The sequence below is a fragment of the Molothrus ater genome, chromosome 1 (genome assembly GCF_012460135.2).
Source record: "Molothrus ater isolate BHLD 08-10-18 breed brown headed cowbird chromosome 1, BPBGC_Mater_1.1, whole genome shotgun sequence".
In the NCBI taxonomy this organism is placed as follows: domain Eukaryota; kingdom Metazoa; phylum Chordata; class Aves; order Passeriformes; family Icteridae; genus Molothrus; species Molothrus ater.
Window position 1 is genome coordinate 122,875,223 of NC_050478.2, and position 19,503 is coordinate 122,894,725.

General features: G+C 36.9%; 1 protein-coding gene across 3 annotated transcripts in view; it reads left to right on the forward strand.

Moving 5' to 3' along the window:
* Nucleotides 1-19,503, forward strand: part of ZFHX4 (zinc finger homeobox 4) — a 150,112-nt gene that overhangs the window by 114,698 nt on the left and 15,911 nt on the right. For all 3 annotated transcript variants that reach the window (XM_036400538.2, XM_036400555.2, XM_036400548.2), the window contains exons 5-8: nucleotides 9,886-10,002; nucleotides 16,203-16,336; nucleotides 16,493-16,693; nucleotides 19,073-19,190. In XM_036400538.2, the coding sequence (XP_036256431.1) occupies nucleotides 9,886-10,002; nucleotides 16,203-16,336; nucleotides 16,493-16,693; nucleotides 19,073-19,190 (570 nt within the window). The remainder of the gene's footprint in view (nucleotides 1-9,885; nucleotides 10,003-16,202; nucleotides 16,337-16,492; nucleotides 16,694-19,072; nucleotides 19,191-19,503) is intronic.

Here is a 19,503-nt window from a genome sequence, read left to right on the forward strand (position 1 = left end):
TTTACCTATTATTTTCTCTGTGCATTTTTTTTTACTTTTGGTCCCTGCCAGGTCTATTTCCTGCAGTCCAGTTTGGTGCTGTAGTTTGGTGTGTGGCTGATTACAGTCCTACTCTTCTGCCTTCTATCTCTTTTTCATTTTACCCTAATTTTCACCTCAGTTTCTCCTTCCTTCCCCATCTCCTGGTCTTTCATGTTCTTTTCCTCAGACCACATTCTGCTCACTTTTCTCCAGTTCTTTCTCTGACCCCAAAATCTCCCCTCCATACCCATTTTGCTCCTGCCAACCTATGAGCACAGGGGGAACATGCTGCTCTTGCTCTCCTATAGCTGCCAGCTCACAGTACAATAATACACAGCCCCAAAAAATTAATATAATAATAATAATAATAATAATAATAATAATAATAATAATAATAATAATAATAATAATAATAATAATAATAATAATAATAATAATAATAATGGTAATGGAAAGATTGAGTTAACCATAGTAAGGACAATGTGGTTCCAGTCTAGTTATGCAGGGAAGCTGCCAGGACAATTTGGATTTTAGAAGACCTATTTAAGTAGTAGTCCCTCTTTGAGGAGTGAATGTGCATTGGTTAGTACACACAGGAACTGGGTGAAGAGGTTTGTGGAAGCTCAGTGGGATGTGACTGCCTGTGCACTTTGGTAAGCTCTCAGCACTGTGGGGGGTGTGAGTGTCTTCAGTGATTACAGATTCCTAGCAGAATGTCAGCTCTTCAGAGCAGGGAGCTTTTCTGAGCATGGGTAAGTAGAATTTTTAAAAGATATATTGCTTGGCTGAATTTGGGCAGTTTAATCCAATGTACCACATGCCAGACATCATCCTGTCTGCCAGATTTTGGGTTCCAGATTAAAATCACTGGAATATTAAAGATTTCCAAAATGTATGTATTTGTCCTAATCCTATTCTTAGAAGTAGATTAATCAGTTTGGCTGAAATTAAATAAATTTTTAAAAAGCACATGCTATCCAGCCTGCAACAGGGATTCAGCACAGCAGATTTCAGCTCAAGCGCTTAAAATTTTTTGAAGCTATAATCAAATGAAAAGGCATATGTATACTGGGAAGTCTGGATTACACTTGCAAATGGGTCCTTCTATCTACTTTTCTAATGACATTAAAAACAAATGTTAAGTTCAGGTCTTGTTCAGAAGCTTTCTCTGAGGTGTTTTCAGTGGTATCAACAAAGCCACCTCACAAGACATTTCAGGACTTCAGGTAGATTGGCACTGAAGATTTGTGCTCATTAGGCAGTTGTGAGTGAGGAGTCCATAGGCAAGGGATGTCCTCTGCTTCCAGGAAGGTAGAATTATATTGCTGACAATGAAAATTGGCATCTGCCATGTGTGGAAGAAAGAACATTCAAATTAGATGAACATTTAGGAAAGGTAAGAGTAGTGCAGTACACAGGACAATGAGAATTGAAAAACTTAACTGAAGGAAAGAAGAAAGGAAAGATGGAAGACATTATCCATTATGTTCTACTGGTTCAGTAAAAAGCAAAGTGGATACAAACCAATGCAAATCATGCCCTTCTGTTGCTCTGATACAAGTAGCTTTACAGCAAGATAGAGTGACCTGAAATGCTTGATTTGGCCCTGGGAGGACCCCTTGGTGTAATCAGCATTTTTGAATTCAGAAAATCTGTGTCTGCCATCTCCTCTATTTCAGTATTCGTGAGTCACGCATCATTGTGTTGAGAACCAAGTGATAACTGCTCATCTTCAGAGTATGCTATCAAAGTGTCTCCAAGAAACTTGGCAGTGGACTCATATTAATCAATTGTATAGTGTAATTCCTGACCTCAAAACGCAGCAAGAAAAGATCAGGTTGAGGTATTGAAGCACTGAAGTACTGAAATTGAAAGTATCCTGCTATTGTGGAAAGGGGATAGAGATTTGTGATGTTATGGCTATGCATCCCAAGCACACTAAAATGCTGTAATATTGGAACATTCTACAAAACTTCATAATAGTCATGTTATTACACAAAAGTTTGTTGTCTAAATTTTCAAGATTAGGTCTTGAGAAAGCAAGGAAAGACAGTAACCAAATAGGCTAAGACATCAAGAAAGCAGGAATGTACTGCTGTTTTTTACTACTTTTACTGGTTTTGATGAGCAGACTTTTATCTTTTCCTCCTGTCAGAGGAGTTTGACCATGTGTTAGCATACTATATTTTTAATAGTACAGCTCCGGCTGAGCCAGGAAATCCAGTTTTTACAGAAGATTTTTTGGAGTAATTTTCAGTGGGTGTCTTAGTCAAGATTCTTACAAATCACTCCAACATTGTGATCTGGGTTGGAGGAAAAGCTAAAATAGCACCCGTGTTGTCTTTCTGAAAAAAAAAAAAAAACAACCAAAACCAAGAACCACTTCATATACACATATGTTAAAGAAGCTGAACTTAAAGTAATATTTGCAGCAAGTAGGTTTGTAGAAAAAAAAAAAATCCATGGATTGCTATATATGCTATAAACTACTTGTCAGGTAATTGTAGAAAACACACAAACCAACTACCCCCTCACCTCAATCTGCCAACAAATAATTCTGCAAAGATTATTTTTTAAAAATTCAGAAAATGTTTTTGTTCAGGAAAAATGTTTTTCAGTATAAATATATAAATACTTCTGTCTGTGACACGTAGCATCAAGAAAGAGGGACATTTAAATGGGAGGGCTGTAGTTAGCTACCTTACAAGACATAGTACAAGAATTTATTCAGGTCAGAAAAAGTATCCTTAAAAGTGGAAATGAAGCCAAAGTGATATTAATAAAACTGAACATAGAGATTGGCCGTGAGGACAAAATATGTGGAGGTACCTAGAAAAGCTAAACAGGAATTGTTAAAGTATCTCAGAAATTGAAAGCCTGCAAGAGTCATTAGGTCTGCTAGACCACCAGAGAATAGTCATTCCAAAATGATCAGGAGATGGCAAAGAAAATAAATTCTTTTACTCTAGTATTCTCAAAAGACAAAGAAGAAATATATGCACTAACAGAATTCTTTACAGATAATTTCAGAGACATACTGTTAGCGAGCCAAAAAGAGGTGAATAATTCAGAAAGAAAGTCTGCAAGGTAAATGAAAAGGACTTTACAGTGTTTTTCAGAGAGAAACCCCCAAACTGAGTCACTAATAAAATACATCATTTAAATGACATTTTAAATAAGTTCTTAATTAACATTGCGATTTCTTTGTAAATAAATTCAGAAAGGATTTTTCTGGAAACTGTGAATTGGCGACTCACCACTTACATGATATATTGAAAACTCAGCTTAGGTAGGAAAAAATGCAAGAAATTAGGGACAGTAGAAATGTTTGTGTTTGAAGGGACATTGAATACACAGATTGAAAAACAAAATAGAAAAAGTAAAGTAAAGTGAATGATACTGTGAAGATCCATTATTTTGCTTTTTTTACCCACTGGCTTGAAATGAACATCCAGGACCCTGGTGAATGTTTATGAGAAACCCTCCTTGACTTTCTGAGCTTTAGGTCAGGCTTAGGTTCACTCACCTAACTTCCAGTGTTTAGCAGCAGTGCCCAGGTGAAAAGTCTGCATTCCAAACACTAAACTTCATTTTAAAATCCTTCTACAATCAGGGAGGAATTAACAATTCACCTATGTAAAGTCAGAGTTGTGCCCTTAAGTTATCTGTGTCTCCCTCCACAGAGAATAAACTTAGAGCAATACCTGAAATTAGGCAAAGTATATCCAGCATGTTGAATAAGAATTAACAATGAGGTTTAATTTTCTTTTCTACATAACCTTGATGGAAATGTATTAGTCTTCAAGTCAGACAATGGTAGTGCTCTTCATGCTTTATGCTGATGGGGGAAACAGCATTTTCTATGAACCATAATGGCAGCCAAAAGAAAAGTAATGATCAGTTGGAAAAGTTAGACTATTCTCAATATAGTTTCATGCTTCAATGCCTTTCTAGAGATGGCCAAGTAAGAAAAGTATCCCTTTCTGCATAATAAATGATTAACTGTACATCTCAAATCACATCTGGAAAGCATTTCTGAGTTTCATTCTGAATAGCTGAGATTCTCTGTTAATGGTTTTGTCAGCATATGCTTCTTTTGCTCCTTGCAAAATATTTGATAAAATATTAATGTAGAAATAAAACAACAAAAATACAAACCACAAATTTTCCTATTTTCTGATAAATCAGTATGGCTCAGCATAAGTTTACCAACAATTCTTTTCCACATTTGCACTATTATCAGAGTAAAACATTCTTCTTTTCATGATTTGCTCTGAGACTAGGGAGGGAGACTAGAAAGCAGACAATCCCAGGCAGCAATGAGAGAGAGGGAGAGCTTGCACAGCAGCCGGAGTGGAAAGGACACCCCACCCCTCCAAACTTCTGGGGAGACCATTCCTTTTCCAGCAGCTGGAAGTAGACTGCAGTTTAAAAAATAATTAAGAAAAAAATAGAATAAACTAGATTAGGAAATAATGAAGTGCTGGGCAGATTAGCTGGTGATAGTGAATGTTTTCTGCCTTCAGAAGCTACGAAGTAAAACCAAGTAGGGTAGATGAGAGCTGCCTGCCTCCGTCAGCCAGAGGGGTGAGGCTGAGTGTGGCAAGTGGGGAGTACAGGCTTCTGGGTGGAGTGGGTGGATAAAGTGGGTGTGATTTGTGACACTCTTTGGGAAGGAGTCACAACAGCACACTCTGTCCAGCCAGCTTTGCAGTCGGCCTCCCCTGGCACAGTGATATATTTCAGTGAGAAGCATTAGGCTGCCATAAAAATTCAAATGATGCACCACAAAACAAAATGATACAATTTGATAATAACTGCCAGTTAGCACTTTCTGGTCAATATGATGATCATCACTTAATTATAGGCTTGTTTGTGGGAAGTTCAGCTTTCTAAGAGCTCTAGTTCTGAATATAACACAGTGATTAGAAACAGTTATTAACGGGTTGGTGCCTTTATTCACCCCGAGTCCCTAAAGGAGAAATTAGAAATCCTGTTTGAAGATGAAATATGACCACTAGAGGATGCAGTCAAGATCCTGAATGAGTGTGGCATCCTATTCCTCAGTCATCCTCTGCAAGGCCAGCCAGACTATAGAACAAATACTTTCTGGAATATTTGGGTGAATAAATGACAATGTAGGAGTCAGAAAGAGTTTATCGGCAAAGTAGTATAACTAGGATAGCCCAGAAGGCAGTCCACAAGGTCTGCTTTCACTTAACTTTTACTTCTTTTGCGTAGTCTGTGGGTTTTTCATTGTTTTCCATTGTTTCTCCTTTCCCTTCATTATCTGTTGTCTGTCCATCCCTCCAATCTAAACCCTACTATTATCCTTTAGTAGTGGTTACCTTCTTATCTGGATGGTTAATAAGCTATTCACTCTACTGGTTCAACCTAGGATACACCTGTGCTGAACACTTATGGGTACCTTAGATTCAGCTACTTATTGAACATATTCAGTAAAAAAAAACACAATTAATTTTTAAAATCTCTCTCTCATTTCATATTTATTTGCTTACTACTTCAGTCGATTGATTTATTTGTTCCCCATCCATCCGGCCCTCAGCCACAAACACTTGCTTAATCTTGTTTTCTCTCTCATAACCACAATTACTCACCCACAACCAGTAGATCATCCTTATTTAGGAAATTACTTGCAATTTGTAGAGGGCAAAAGGGATACCAACAACAACAACAACAAAATAATACAGGACCAAAACAGGAACTACTGGCTGTTAATTTATATATCAATGTTGTAAAAAACCCCAAACGAACCAAAATCAACCCCTGAAAATAATATGCTTTTTTTAAACAGACTAGAGCACAGACTCCCAGTGCTGCTCATCAGTAGGGAAACTTCTCTGATAAAACACAGGGAAAGGCAATTGCCCCTGTGATTATCACAATGCATTTAAATTAAAGGTGAGAGGATTGTTTCTACTTACCCTGGTCTTGTTTTACTAATAATTATTTCATTTTTAAAAGTTTATACTTTTCTGCATACCCTTCCTTGTTTGTGGTGTATGTATCTGTTTCTTAAATCCAACTTCCATAAGTCACCTCCTAACGTACGTATGAATATTTATCTAATTTTTTTGCTGGTACCTGCTAATCAGCTTTGGCCAAGGCCTGGATTTTGCAATTGAAATCTTCACACATCTTGACTTCATTGGACTGAGGAAAATCACAAGGGTCTTACTTCATAAAATCAGTACAGAATTAGACCTGTGTGTAGATTAAAATACTAAAGTATGTGACATAAAATATGGAATATACAATATAAACTGATTATTGTTACCTCTGACACAAGAATTTTTCATTTTTCCTTATTTCACAGTTTTAGTGCAGAATGCTGCTAACCTAATTTTTATGTTTAATTCTAAGTCAATTGTAAGCAAAAGGTTGATAATGGCTAAATGCAAGACATCCAACATCAAAAGAAATTTTCAACATTTGGACAAAATAAAAACAGGTGTGAATAAAATATCATATTGCAATGGTAAGTGTTATTAAAGCCATTAAAGTGCATTTGAATCGGGTGCTCTATTCATTTTCAAAGCTGACATTTGTAAATGTATATAGGCAGGACTCTTGTAAATTTAAAACAGAATGTTGGAACTTGATTCTGGAATCTGTAGCACAGTCGTACTGTGTTTTGTCCATACATAATAATTCATATTTTTTGTCATTGAGTAGGGGCCATCCGATTTTTATTTCTGCATGGTATTCTTGTTGGTTGGCACATGTAGTAAGAACAAAAATGTTGCTAAAAAAAATATTTGTTGCGTTCTGGCATAGGAATGTAATGTCTTTGATAGTTACATTTCCTCAATATCTGTTCCGACAAATGGTCTTCAGGATTTTTTGTAATTTGCTAACTGCTTTTAAGTTAGAGCTGTTTTATTTCCATCTTGTCCCTTTGATATATGTCGTGACAGTGCGAGTCTCAGACAGCCTTTCCGTAATTTTGAAGGAAAATAGGAGAAGTTGTATTATCATTTCTGTCTATGAAATTTACTTCTGAAGTGAATGCCATACATATTTCTGAAATGAATGCCAAATGTATTTTCTAGAAGGGAGTGCCATTGAAAGCCAAGGCAGGCAATTTATACCATGCATAATAATGATATTAATTTTTATGGTGTGTATAAGTTACATTTTGATTAGTTTTTTGCATGATTAAAAATTTGCAAAGCCTTTATGGCCCCCAGGAGCCTACCTGTAATAAACAGCTCTCACCTTCCAAACCATAAAACAGGTCTGCAGTACTTGAACATTACAGCTAATTGCCTTGCTACATCAAAGGGAGCACCACAAGACTGAGAAAAATCACAGAAGGGGGGGTGGGGAGCGAGGGGCAGTTTCACCTCTAAAGGTTATGTGTTTGTGGCTCGGTGCAGCCCTGTAAAGTTATGGCCTCAGAACTGCTGTTTGCGATTAAGTTGATGGGGAAAGTCTATCCCACAATCTCTCCCTGCTGCTGACACAGAGTCTTTGTTCACATTCAGATTTCTCAAACTGTTGCCAGGGTCAGGCTGAGGTCAGACACCACGATGATGTATAGGAGAACATGTCTGGGAATTTCTCTCACACTTAAAACACATACCAGAAAAACAGGAGAGCACCCTGCAAAAATTGTCTGATGAGACCCAGATGATACTGTAGCTTTTCTTTTAGTACCTTCATAATTTTCTTTCTCTTTGCCTGACATGCACACAATGTTTTATTAATGTGTGCCACGATAGCCCTTACAATTTTATGTCCCCTCAAGATAAGGACACTCAGTAGCACTTTGACACTTCATTTTCCAGCCCAGGGGGATTGGGCCAGTAAATCTAGTAAAAGAAGCAATGCGTCCATTCCCAAGGATGAGTCGAAAAGGGATTGCCATCGGCTCCGTGAGGCCACGGGGCCTGACCCTGGGTAGGAGCCTGGTGCGTGCGCGCCCAGCGCTGGCACAGCCCTTGCCAGGCGGGATCAGAGGCGCGCAGCATCCCGAGGCGTGCAGCATCCCGAGGCGTGCTCCCGCCACCCAGCCGCGCTCCGGCTGCGCGGGGATCCCTGCCATGTGTGATTAGCTATCGGCGTGGGACGAGAGCGCTCACGCAGCATGAGTGGGCTTCCCATTCGCATGGAAATTTTTTTCTTTTTAATATGCAATTATTTTTAAAAGAAGGGACCATCTTTCTCCCTGCATTGTTCCAGAAAGTGGACACACATGCTTAGTCCTAACCTATTGTATTTCCATGTCAATGCAAAACAGCAAAACACATTGATCTGTGGTCAGGATTTTTTTCTTTTTTCTTTTTTTTTGGCTGGGGGAGCAGGTTGGTTTCCAAAATTGCAGCTGTGTTTTTCTCTTCCGATTTATAAAAGGTTTTGCAGAGAGTTGAGTATCGGATAGGTTTGCCACATCGATCTGAGGGGCTGTTTGCCTAGGCATAGGGTTTCAGTGTATGGCTGGCAGTAAGGCAATAGGCAGCAATTTTTTTGTGCTCAGCTGCTACATATGACAGAGGATATTTCATTCGGCTGTCAGAATGTTATTAATAAAACATGGGGTGCGAAGAGGGCCACTATTTCCCCTTTCAATCACTATAGCATTTACAATGAAAATTTTATGCAGTGTGTAATTTTCAGTTAATGCTTGACACTTAAAATGTCGGTAGCTGCATTTTGTATGGTTCCTGAAGGGTTAATTGTATCATGTTCCCTGCATAAAAGCTCTGCTTATCAAAAGTGAATAGAAGAGTGTATGCAAATGTGTGTCTGTGACCTTTTGCCTTTCCAGGGTTAATTTATATGGTCATTAAAGATTTTATGAAATCGAGCGGCCTGGTGCTTTGAATCCCATTTTACGTTCACCTCCTAATTTATATAATTCCTACCTGAACGGGGAAATATGATTTTTATTTTTGTGTGTGTGTGTGTGTGTGTGCTGCAATGAAAACAGCATGCTGTGCTGTAGGGAGTTGCAAGTCTGGTTATCTGGCATTACTCAGATTGCTAAAAATTCATTAAAATGTGACATCAGCACAGTGAGAGACAAATGATCACAGGATGAAAAGGAACAGTGGGCCTTTCACGGATTAGTGCTACACAGCCCCAGCATAGAAGCTAACTGCATAAACAGATTAATCCACCAGTAGCAGCATAGCTAAGATTTACCGAATAATTAAATGGGCTTGAGTTACTGTGAAGATTTCCATGTAATCTAGCTGGTGTGAACACGTAAGTGAGGTGTGGGTAATGCTGCTTCCTCAGAAGCCGTACACCAAGTTGCATCATTTATCCTGAATGGCTCCCCCTGGAGACAAAATTTGAGACTTCTCCCGCAAAGCCAGAGGTTTATATTTAATACTGTACCTAATACCTAATACTTACTTACTGCAATTAGCGGGATACTGCTGCACTAATAGGATTTATATTTGAGATCTCTCTTTTTTTTTTTTTTTTTTTTTTTTTTGGCTCCAAGATGCATTTTTACATGTGCTTGCTTTTGTTCCAGCCTGTGGGGGGTGTATGGTGTGTGTATGCGTGTGTGTGCATGCATGTGCATGTATTTTAACACAAATCATTTCTAGCCAAAGAATACGAAATGACAGGCTTTAAATCTGTCACACTGGGGGAAAGCAGGTACTCTAGTAAAGACACAGTCAGATTTTGTAATATTGCAAATTTTTTAGAATTAATATCCAACCTCTTTAAAGCAGTGTTCTTTCCCTTTTCTTCCCCCCCGACCCTTCTTCCCCCCTATTTTGCCACCTTCTGTTAGTGCTGTTCTTATTACAGGACATATTTTTTAACTGCTCTTAACTGGTCACTGAGTTCCTTTCCTGAGATCTTTTCTGTGTTTGTCCACAGAAGAACAAGGTGAAGACACAGAAGGGTCTGCTAAAAGTACATCAGTGGCTGTGGCTGATGATAAAGACTCAAGTGAAAGAGACAATAGTGAAGGCAAAAAATCTAGTAAAGACTCTGGTAAGAAGCTAGAATTTTGTTTCCCCCCTTTTTTAACTTATGAAATGCTCTTTCATTTTAAACTGTCTGGACATTCCCACTACTATTCATTGCATGTGCATTTTGCATGTGATTTCTATCAGTAGCCTCCCATTGACCTATTTTTAATCATAACCATCTGACAGGATAGATGCGGATAAGTTGAAGAATATTACAGGACGACCAGTGAGATTATTTTTTAATCAAATCAGTTTGTGTGCTTGTAATTTTTTAAGCGCCTTTCATTAATCTTTGCTGTACTTGTGATTCCTCTGATGGCATATTAATTTTTCATAAGCATAGGATTAGGTACCACTTGAATTTTTTCTTCAATCAGGTTGTGCCCCCCTTTTAACCCAAAGAATGTGGGGTTTTTTTGTTATTATTTTTTGCTCTTGCTCACAGATTAGTTACTCCCAAGAATTTGGCCTCTTCCTGGGCATTTATTTGAGGCATTTACAAAAAAATACACAAAATCCAGTGAAAAAGTTTACAGATGATTCAGCCTAAGAGGGAGGAAATATCATTGAAAACGGATTATGGGATGGGTAATTTTGATCTCCTGGAATAGACAAAGCCCAGTAATGAAAGCTACTGTCTTTGAAAACAAAACCTCTATGTCATGACATTTACTTGTGCACAAACAAACCTAGGGCCAGCATCTGGTGTAGATACCCAGGGCTTTTTCTGTGTTTGATTTGGCAAATATGTGACTTCACCCATGCTTTTTATGTATGAGATGGAAATCTATGGTCACAATGAATATTACATTGGCTACTTTTGCCGCACGCTATACCTAGTTACATTATGTTGGATTCACTGAAGCAGAAGAAGTGCTGAAACAGGTTGAAGCCTATTAGTTTCAGGTAGTCATATATCTTTTCCTTGTATGCTGATGACAGCAGCATACAAAGGAGGTTGTGTTATCCATAAAGACATATAGTTGTAGAAAAAATATCATTTTACATCTGAGTTCCTTTACACCCAAATTCACCCGCACTACAATTTGCTCTTTCCATATTAAACATTTTTGAATTTATTTCCAAAAAAATATTATAAATGGCCCTTTCTATGCCAAGTCAGTTCAGAAGACTGACTTAAAGATTAAAGCTTCCTTTAAGTTTGCTTGTTGACGGGCTGAGGTCAGTACCCATCACAGTTTACAACCTCGGCTGCTCTTCAGTCACTTTGTTTTTTGAGATCAAGAGACTGAGGGAAGGCCAATAATGACAAGGATGATGTTGAGCAAGAAGTTGTGTTGTGGTTTAAAATATATATTCCCCTTGGCTGGCTCTCTGACTTGGTCAGAACCGTCTGCAGTGCAGCAAAGCCATGCTCCCAGGCTGTCACAAGTCCTTCTCTGCAGTCTCCTCAGGGGCTGGCCTGGACACTCCCCAGGAGACGGGTGACAGCCACTTGCAGCCTGCATTTCCTACCATACGCCTCGTCTAGGGGACAATATGAACCACTTCAGGGAATTTAGCAGCCCTCTCTTTTTCTTAGGCTGGTCCATTTATAGTTGTTTAGGAAAGAATATGGTATTAAAGCTCCAGCCAAAAAAAAAAAAAAAAAAAAAAAAAGAAGAAAATGGAATCTAGAAAAAAAATACTGAAGGGGAATTCTCAAAATTCCATCAGGATTAGCCACTCATAAGGGCCAAGTTTAATTAGGACAAACCTATATCCAGATGCCTACTGGGTGCACTACAAAAAACCAGCATAATTGTTCTGCATTCCCGTGCCAGCAATTACACAAATAACTTTGCAGTAAGATTCATATAGAAACAAGGACTGAAATACATGATTGCCTTTGTGCTTTGCAGAAAATAGTTTGTACTGTAAAACCCTGAATCTTTTGGAAAATTTTATTTTCTAATCTAAATTAATTCTACATATGTAACGTTCCGACCATCATCTTAATTTTCACTGAGCTGACAAGTATTTCTAATGACTGCATAACTGCTTCTGTATAATTGAATGTTAATTTGGGCTTTCTCATGAATTGAGTGTTGCAAGTCTTGCCAAAGAAATCTCAGGAAAACCAATAAATTAATCACAATACTAACAAGTTAGACAGGAAAGTGGTGTGACCCTTCTTTAGCATAGAATCTATTAGACAAGAAAGGATTAACATGTATTTAGTAACAGTGTGTTTGTGTAAGCTGTTGTGCTGCATTGCTTACCTTATCTCAAGAAGAAGAGCTTTCAAAATGCGACTTGGCAATATGCAAGTTATATTTGTTGAATATTCATTCAGAATAGAAAAGCCTACTAATGCCTCATTTATATTGTCATTTAAATCTAGTGCCACTTTAGATTAATTATAATCCAAATTACAGCTCTATGCAGTGCAAGAATTAATATGGAATTTATCCAGATTAATACATTTGCATTGAAAATGTAATATGTCTCTGCCATGGCTAAGGGGAGCACTTTTTAATAAGGTAGTAAACATGAGGAAGGATGGAAATTAACCTTCATTATTGCAATGAAAATTATCCTTTCATTCTACTCTAATTAGAAAGAATACTCTACCAGTAATTATAATTTTAGAATTATTTTGAGTCTGAATAACATCATCTGATGTGTCAGAAGTCTTAAATTATGCAATCTTTATCAAATACAAAGATTTATAAATAAGAAAATAGTGGTTTTATCATGGCTTTTCCAGGATTTTTTTTCTCACTAGTATATGTACTTTATTAACTTTCTCCTTCTTATTAGTCACACAAATATTTTTATTTTGGGGCTTCAACATATATTGCAAAGGTGATGACATCTGAATTGCAGTGAATTGTGTCATTTTTATATTAGCAATCCTACACAAGTTAAATAATTCTGATACTGACAGGCAATCATTGCCTAGTCTATTTCACGGCACTTATTTATAATTAAACCTACTTTTTGAGCTAAATGTATTGAAGTTGCATTATTAATCTAAAATAAGATGTGTATTTTATATTATAAAAAGAATTTCTGATGTATTTCACAATTTCAAAACAACACCCCCCTACAAATATTGAGTCTCAAGAATAAAAGTTAATATTTAACACATGGATAACAACGGGATTTAGTTTTTTCCTACAACTGCCTGGTAAGAATGGCGTGGCAGTGGAACATGTAACTATGAAAAGAGTGTGCACAGTTTGCTCAAAAACAGGGTATTTTCCCTTCTCTTTCCCTCCTCCTTTGATACTCTTTCTAGAAGACCATAGGTGTTTACAGCTTTTCTACCAAAGCTCCCTAAAAATGTGAATTGAACGTGGAAAGCAGAGCGTTGATACACGAGACAAGGAACTGAGTGGTAGTAGCTCGACCATTGGATAAAAAGTTGAACTCTGCTTTTGTCATGTTCACTGTGGCTTGGGGACTCTGGTCTTCTCCATGTGCAGGGGCAAGTGACTCCCCTATGCCAGAGGGCAAAATAAAGCACCCTGTTTCTTTCCTTTAAAGCTCACCATAAGTCCCAGAATCAGTTACATTACTATTGGCCAGATGCAACTTCAGTCATATAAGAAGTAACAGTGCTTGAGGTTGAATGAATCCAGAGCCAAACGACAACAAAAACAACAAAGCCTCTGTAAACTTTGACAGTTTATATAAATATCATAGTAAACATTGTAAAAAACTGTGCTTTGTTATGCATTTATTGACCCCAGCACAGTGTTTTATAACTCCACTCTTTTATTATATTAACCGCAAAAGAAATTTAACCAAAAAACCCCCCTTGTTTTTATAGAAACAAGAACTATGTGTTTCATGATTATTATAGGCCCTTTGAAGTAATTAAGTTATTCCATCCTGTGGTGGAAGATGATGTGTAATATTAACCTTGTGTGTGCCCAGGCACACACAGAGTGCACTTCAAGATAAATTTCACTAGCAGCGCCATAACACAGTTAGATGCATTTTCACAAGTAAATTTTGAAGGAGAACTTGGTTTGTAATTTCTGTAACAACCAGTTGAAAACAATCTAGTGTGATGAGGGGAAGAGAAGGCAGAATTTTTCCATTTTGTTTTTAAATTCAGCTTCCAGTATAACAATGTCTGTTTACATCAGCTGAGATTCTGGCCCATTTGTCTTTAAAAAGGATATCTTAAAAGTGACATATTGTAAAGAAAGAAACAGTAGAGATGTTTTTGACAGTTGGAAATAAAAACAGGGTAATAATTTGAATCTGTTTTCTAAAAAACCCAGAAACAACCTTTCTCTCTTAATACATAGTATGTCACTTTTTTATTTCCCATAATTCTCACAGTTAAGATACTTAAATAATATGTAAATAAAAATAGGCCAGAGAGTACTCTATTAATAGTCATAAAGCAAAGTGAGTAATAAAATGGTGCCCTATGTGATTTCATCACTTAGATTTTACCTTTAAGCATAGGTAGCCCTTGGGGTTGTTGACCCAACAGTGACTGAGCAGTCTAAAAGAGGCCTCCAAGATCTGCTCCTGAGAGTGCAAAAATTCAGGGTCTCCAAAAAGGGACTTGTTCAAATGATAAACATATGATGATGAATTGATGAATATATAAATAAGGAAATATGGCAGGAATAAGCTTTAATTTGGGCTAGAACATGCAAAAATTACTGGCCTAAATTACATCAAAAGAAATAATTAACAACTTAGGAATGAAAGTCAATGTGTGGGGAAATCACCATTAAGGTGTAAGCCATAAAACTTGTTTTATGCTTCTTGTTGTTGTTGTTTTTTTTTAAGTGCCCTTCAGAAAATGTCCCTGTGTGATTCAGTTTTCAATTAGTCATTATTTTACCGTGAGATTTGGTGTTTACCTTGAAAACTGTTCTCTTATTTTGCTTCTCTTTAATGTTGTCTTTGTAAGATCAAATATTGCACAAAGCCTATATGAAAATAATGATAATAAAAAGTTCTTGAGTTTGTGTTTTCTTTGTTCTTATTTACTTTGTTGCCAAAATGTCCATGACCTTATTTTTAAATTAATCCTAGGTTATTGTGCAATGAGGTGCAATTTGTTCATTTATATGACCCTTATGTGGATTGAAAAAAATCAAGATAAATCTTCATGCACAGCATACAATCAGATTACCCCTGGACTATATATTTACGTTGGGTCTGATAGCAATCAATGGTTTAGCTTCATTGCATTTCAAGATGTATTTGCACCCAGTGTCCAGTGATAGTGTCCTCACCCTGGAAATAATTTAGTTGCAAATTGACTGGAAGATGGTGAAAATTGAAAGTTAAAATTAGAAATACTCATAATAAACAGCAGAAAAAAGGTCAGATGATGCCGCACTATGATGAGATTGGAATGGTTGGTAAATGAGGTTTTGTGTTTGTCATGAGATGTATGTGACATGCCTACCCAATGCTCTTGTAATATCCAGCCTAGCAGAAGAGATTATCTGGCAAATTGACGCTGGAAAGAATTTTCTGATGGACTGGGAAATTAGAATTGCACTCTTCTCTTTGATGTGTGCAAGACTGGGCCGCATTACACAGCTAGCTCAGGCATAATATTAAATATAGTATTTAGTACTTAATAGTACAACTATCTGTAGTAAACAATTATATTCTGGTTTTGATCACAAATGCCAGACTATAAAAATTCACAGTGTAAACATCTAAAGCAATCCCAAATGACTGATCTTTGTATATAATTAATATTAAGTTAGATCTGAAATCCTATTCTCCACAGTATTTCTTTTAAAGCCTCACTATATTTAGCTTCAGAATAGTAACCAGGCAGGAGTTATCAAAACAGCACAATAATCATATTGCTCAGACAGTTTAGAAAAGAGAGAGGGTAATTAAACAGCAGCAAATTAATTATTTGGAAAACAGGCTTTTTAAGCAAAAGCTGGTTTGTTTTAATGTAATAGACAAATTCATACTGAGCTGCTAAAGAAAGAACATTATTGATTAATCTTTACAGGCAACCTAGGGTTATCTAAACAGTAGAGAAGAGTCCATTTTTAAATGTATTTATAGAGTATCAAGAATAAAAGTGTATTTTCATCTTTGTGCTTACCAGACTTGTTTTATTCATCTTTATTTTTTCTCAGTGTTTAAAAACAAGCAAGCAAACAAAAAAAAGACCCTCAAAGACAATACAGACCTTTGAAGTCAGAGTCTCTTTGTAAACCAGGATATTTTTAAGTTTAAAACATGTTCTCAAAAATTATGTTTTCAAAACAGGAATAGTCACACCAGAGAAGGAACCAAAAGCGAACACTGTGGTAGGGGCACAACAGCTTCTTCTGGCAAAAGAAGAGGATGGTGCAGCTAAAAAATCAAAGCCTCCAGAGGACAATAAATTTTGTCATGAGCAGGTAAAAGGAAATGTAACAATTTAATTGCATTCTAGAACTCTTTTTCAAATAACTCAAGAATGAAGCAGAGATGATATGCTGTTAAAATAGCTATATCAGCAAGTTATAAAAAGCACATTGACTAATAGCCTGCATCTTAACTTGATTTTTTTTCAGTTCTATCAATGTCCTTATTGTAACTACAATGGTAGGGACCCAAATCGTATCCAGATGCATGTCCTGTCACAGCACTCAATGCAACCTGTTATCTGCTGCCCCCTCTGCCAAGATGTCCTCAGCAACAAAATGCATCTCCAGCTTCATTTGACCCATCTGCACAGTGTGTCCCCTGACTGTGTGGAGAAACTGCTCATGACAGTAAGTGCTCCAAATACTGATGCACATGCTACACAAACATACTTGGGCCTTGTGGGCAGTGTATTTGTTGTGACAGTGTGTTCAGGAAGCCTGGGGAGAGGAATGGGTCAGGACTCTTAGGTTCTCTTGTCAGCCCATTCAGTGACTGCTGTCCCTTGGGAAAATGGCTGAAGGTGGATTTCACAGATGCAAAAAGTCTTTGATTCCTCACTGACATTAACCTTGGAAAAGTTAAGCCAGTCCATATCTCTAAGTGCTTACCTGAAAATTTGGTCTAATAATATCCAGGTCTCAGAGGTATTGTGACTTTCGTTTGTAAAGTAATAAGAACTCCCTGAAAAACATAGTTCCCAAATGTAGAAGGATTCCTGTGTATACCTCTACTAAAATTACATTACATGAAGTTCACTGTAAAACAGCAGTTCAAACATCCATTCAAAACAATGTCAGTAGAAACACAATCAGGTCTTGTACTTATATGTTATTACAGCATAAATTCAGTTAGAAAACAGACCTCCTAAGACAAACTGGTTCTGGTTGTCTTGTCTTAGATGGAAATGTACTTGGAAATCTCAGTGATCCAACTCCTTAAGTATTTACTTCTGTATCCATAAATGGCTCCTTCATTTATATAGGTGTGGTTGTAAATCCACCACCTCATACCCAACTAAATAAATTTCTAATAAAAATATTAGAAATAATTGAGACCTCTTGACTGAAGGTCTACAGTTCCTTGTGCTTAGAGTTGAGGAGCAAATACACACTTGGGGAACTTCTTTTCTTTTCCTTGGTTTTCTACTAATTATAGCTCTGACAGACCATGTAATTTTGACCCACTGGAAGGAAAATGCAGTAGATATTTAACTTTCAGAGACCCTTTTAGGAAAATGGGAAAATATGGAAAATCTGCCCCTCCATATTGAGCAGCACTAGCTTTCTTCTCAAGTTCTTTCTGGTTCCCTCTATGCTGATAATGAAGCAATTTTGAAATCTTTCTTCATCAGGTGCTGGGGAGTTGTCCCAGTGTTTCTGAGAGAGGAAAAACCCCAATGTTTCCCAGGGAAAAGAATGTAAAACATAACCTTCATAATTGAAATTGTCAGTATTGCTAACACTAATATGCTTTGTCCATAACTGAAATGTCTAACGAAAAAGTAAATACTATTTATAGCAATTTTTTTTCCTCTGGGACATTTACAGTTCTCTACATATTTTTTTAAAAGACCTTCCCTATCAAGTAAACTCAAAATCATTAGTCCTATAAGAGGGTGCTATTACTGCCATGTTTGAATCACAAATGTACTCTGTACACACCCAGGTGGCTTTTTTTTTAATGTCTAGAATATTTTTTTCCAAGAGGCAATTTGTGTATATGTATATATATATGTCATTCTTATGCATCCAATGTTAGAGGAACAAAAAAATATTTCTACTCATATCTCATAAGGAATGTAGCTTTGATTATTTATTTTCAACTCAAAAATCTCTTCTGTGGTTAATCTTTTTACCTCTGTATGAAGGAAGTCCTATCTTTCTGTTAGAGATGAGGAGCTGCAGCACAGTCTGTACTGATTTACCCAATATTCTTTAGACAGAATTCGGCAGTGCAGGAGCTTGAACTTAGACTTGCTAAGTCTTAATAGGACAGTCCTATATTTCTGGTGTTAATTTTTTTTTAAGATCGAAGTAAAATAAAAACATGAAATGTTGAGCAGGCTGATATTTGTATCAATTTAGCAAAACTGAATACTACCAGATTAAAACTACGTCCTTCAAAGATTTCTGTCTATAATTTGAAAGCAGAGCTCAACAGATAAAGCAATCTGAAGATGATACATAAGAAATTGAAGTCAAGAAAGAGAAAAAAAAATTAATTTTAAATAGAAATAAGTTGTTACTTCCCTGTTGAAATAAACATAATTTTCTTTCAAAGATCATGGAATGTCTACCATTTGTATAAAAAAGGTACAGGTGAAGAAAAGAGAGAACACCTTCAGTGAAAGACTGGTCACCATATCTCAACATGATCTCTGTCTTTGGAGGAAAATATCCTAGGAGAATTCTCCTGATAAATCCAATGATCCTGGCAAAGTCAGCAAAACCTTCTTTGTGGTGATACTGAGACCAATGAAATATTGAGTGCATGTAGTTCTATAGCATCCCCTTATTGTGGATTATTTTGAGTTGATTCTCCACTAAGGGACACATGATGCTCTGGATTATGATCTGTCAGAAACCATAATCAAGGACTGAATCAAGATCTTGATTCTGACAGTCATCCAGATATGGAGGATCTTTTGAATTATAATTTCATACTGTTGTATTCTACTAAATAGTGGGACTTTTTCTGTAATAATACCATATTCTTGGTTTTCAAAGGTTCCTGTACCAGATGTCATGATGCCCAATAGTATGCTATTGCCAGCAGCTGCTTCAGAGAAATCTGAACGTGACACACCTGCAACCATTACAGCTGAGGGATCTGGGAAATATCCAGGTATGCAAGAAAAAGCCCAGACATGTAAAAGATAAGTATGGGCAATTTAGAAATAAAACTACTTGTTACTTGGTAAAGGAAACCTTTTTCTGGCTTGCTTATAGCCACAGAGATTAAAAAACAAAAAGTAGCAAGGGGTCTGAATTTGGCTGAGCTGGTAGAAAGCACATGTATGCCAGACTCCTTGCTTTTGGTGGAGGTAAAATCAAACAGCAGTGCCTAGCCACTTTGAGGGCAAGATCCTCCTTGTTTAACCTGCTGCTAAGACCTAATCCCAAAAGACAGTGGTGCTTTCACCATCAATGGGGAATAT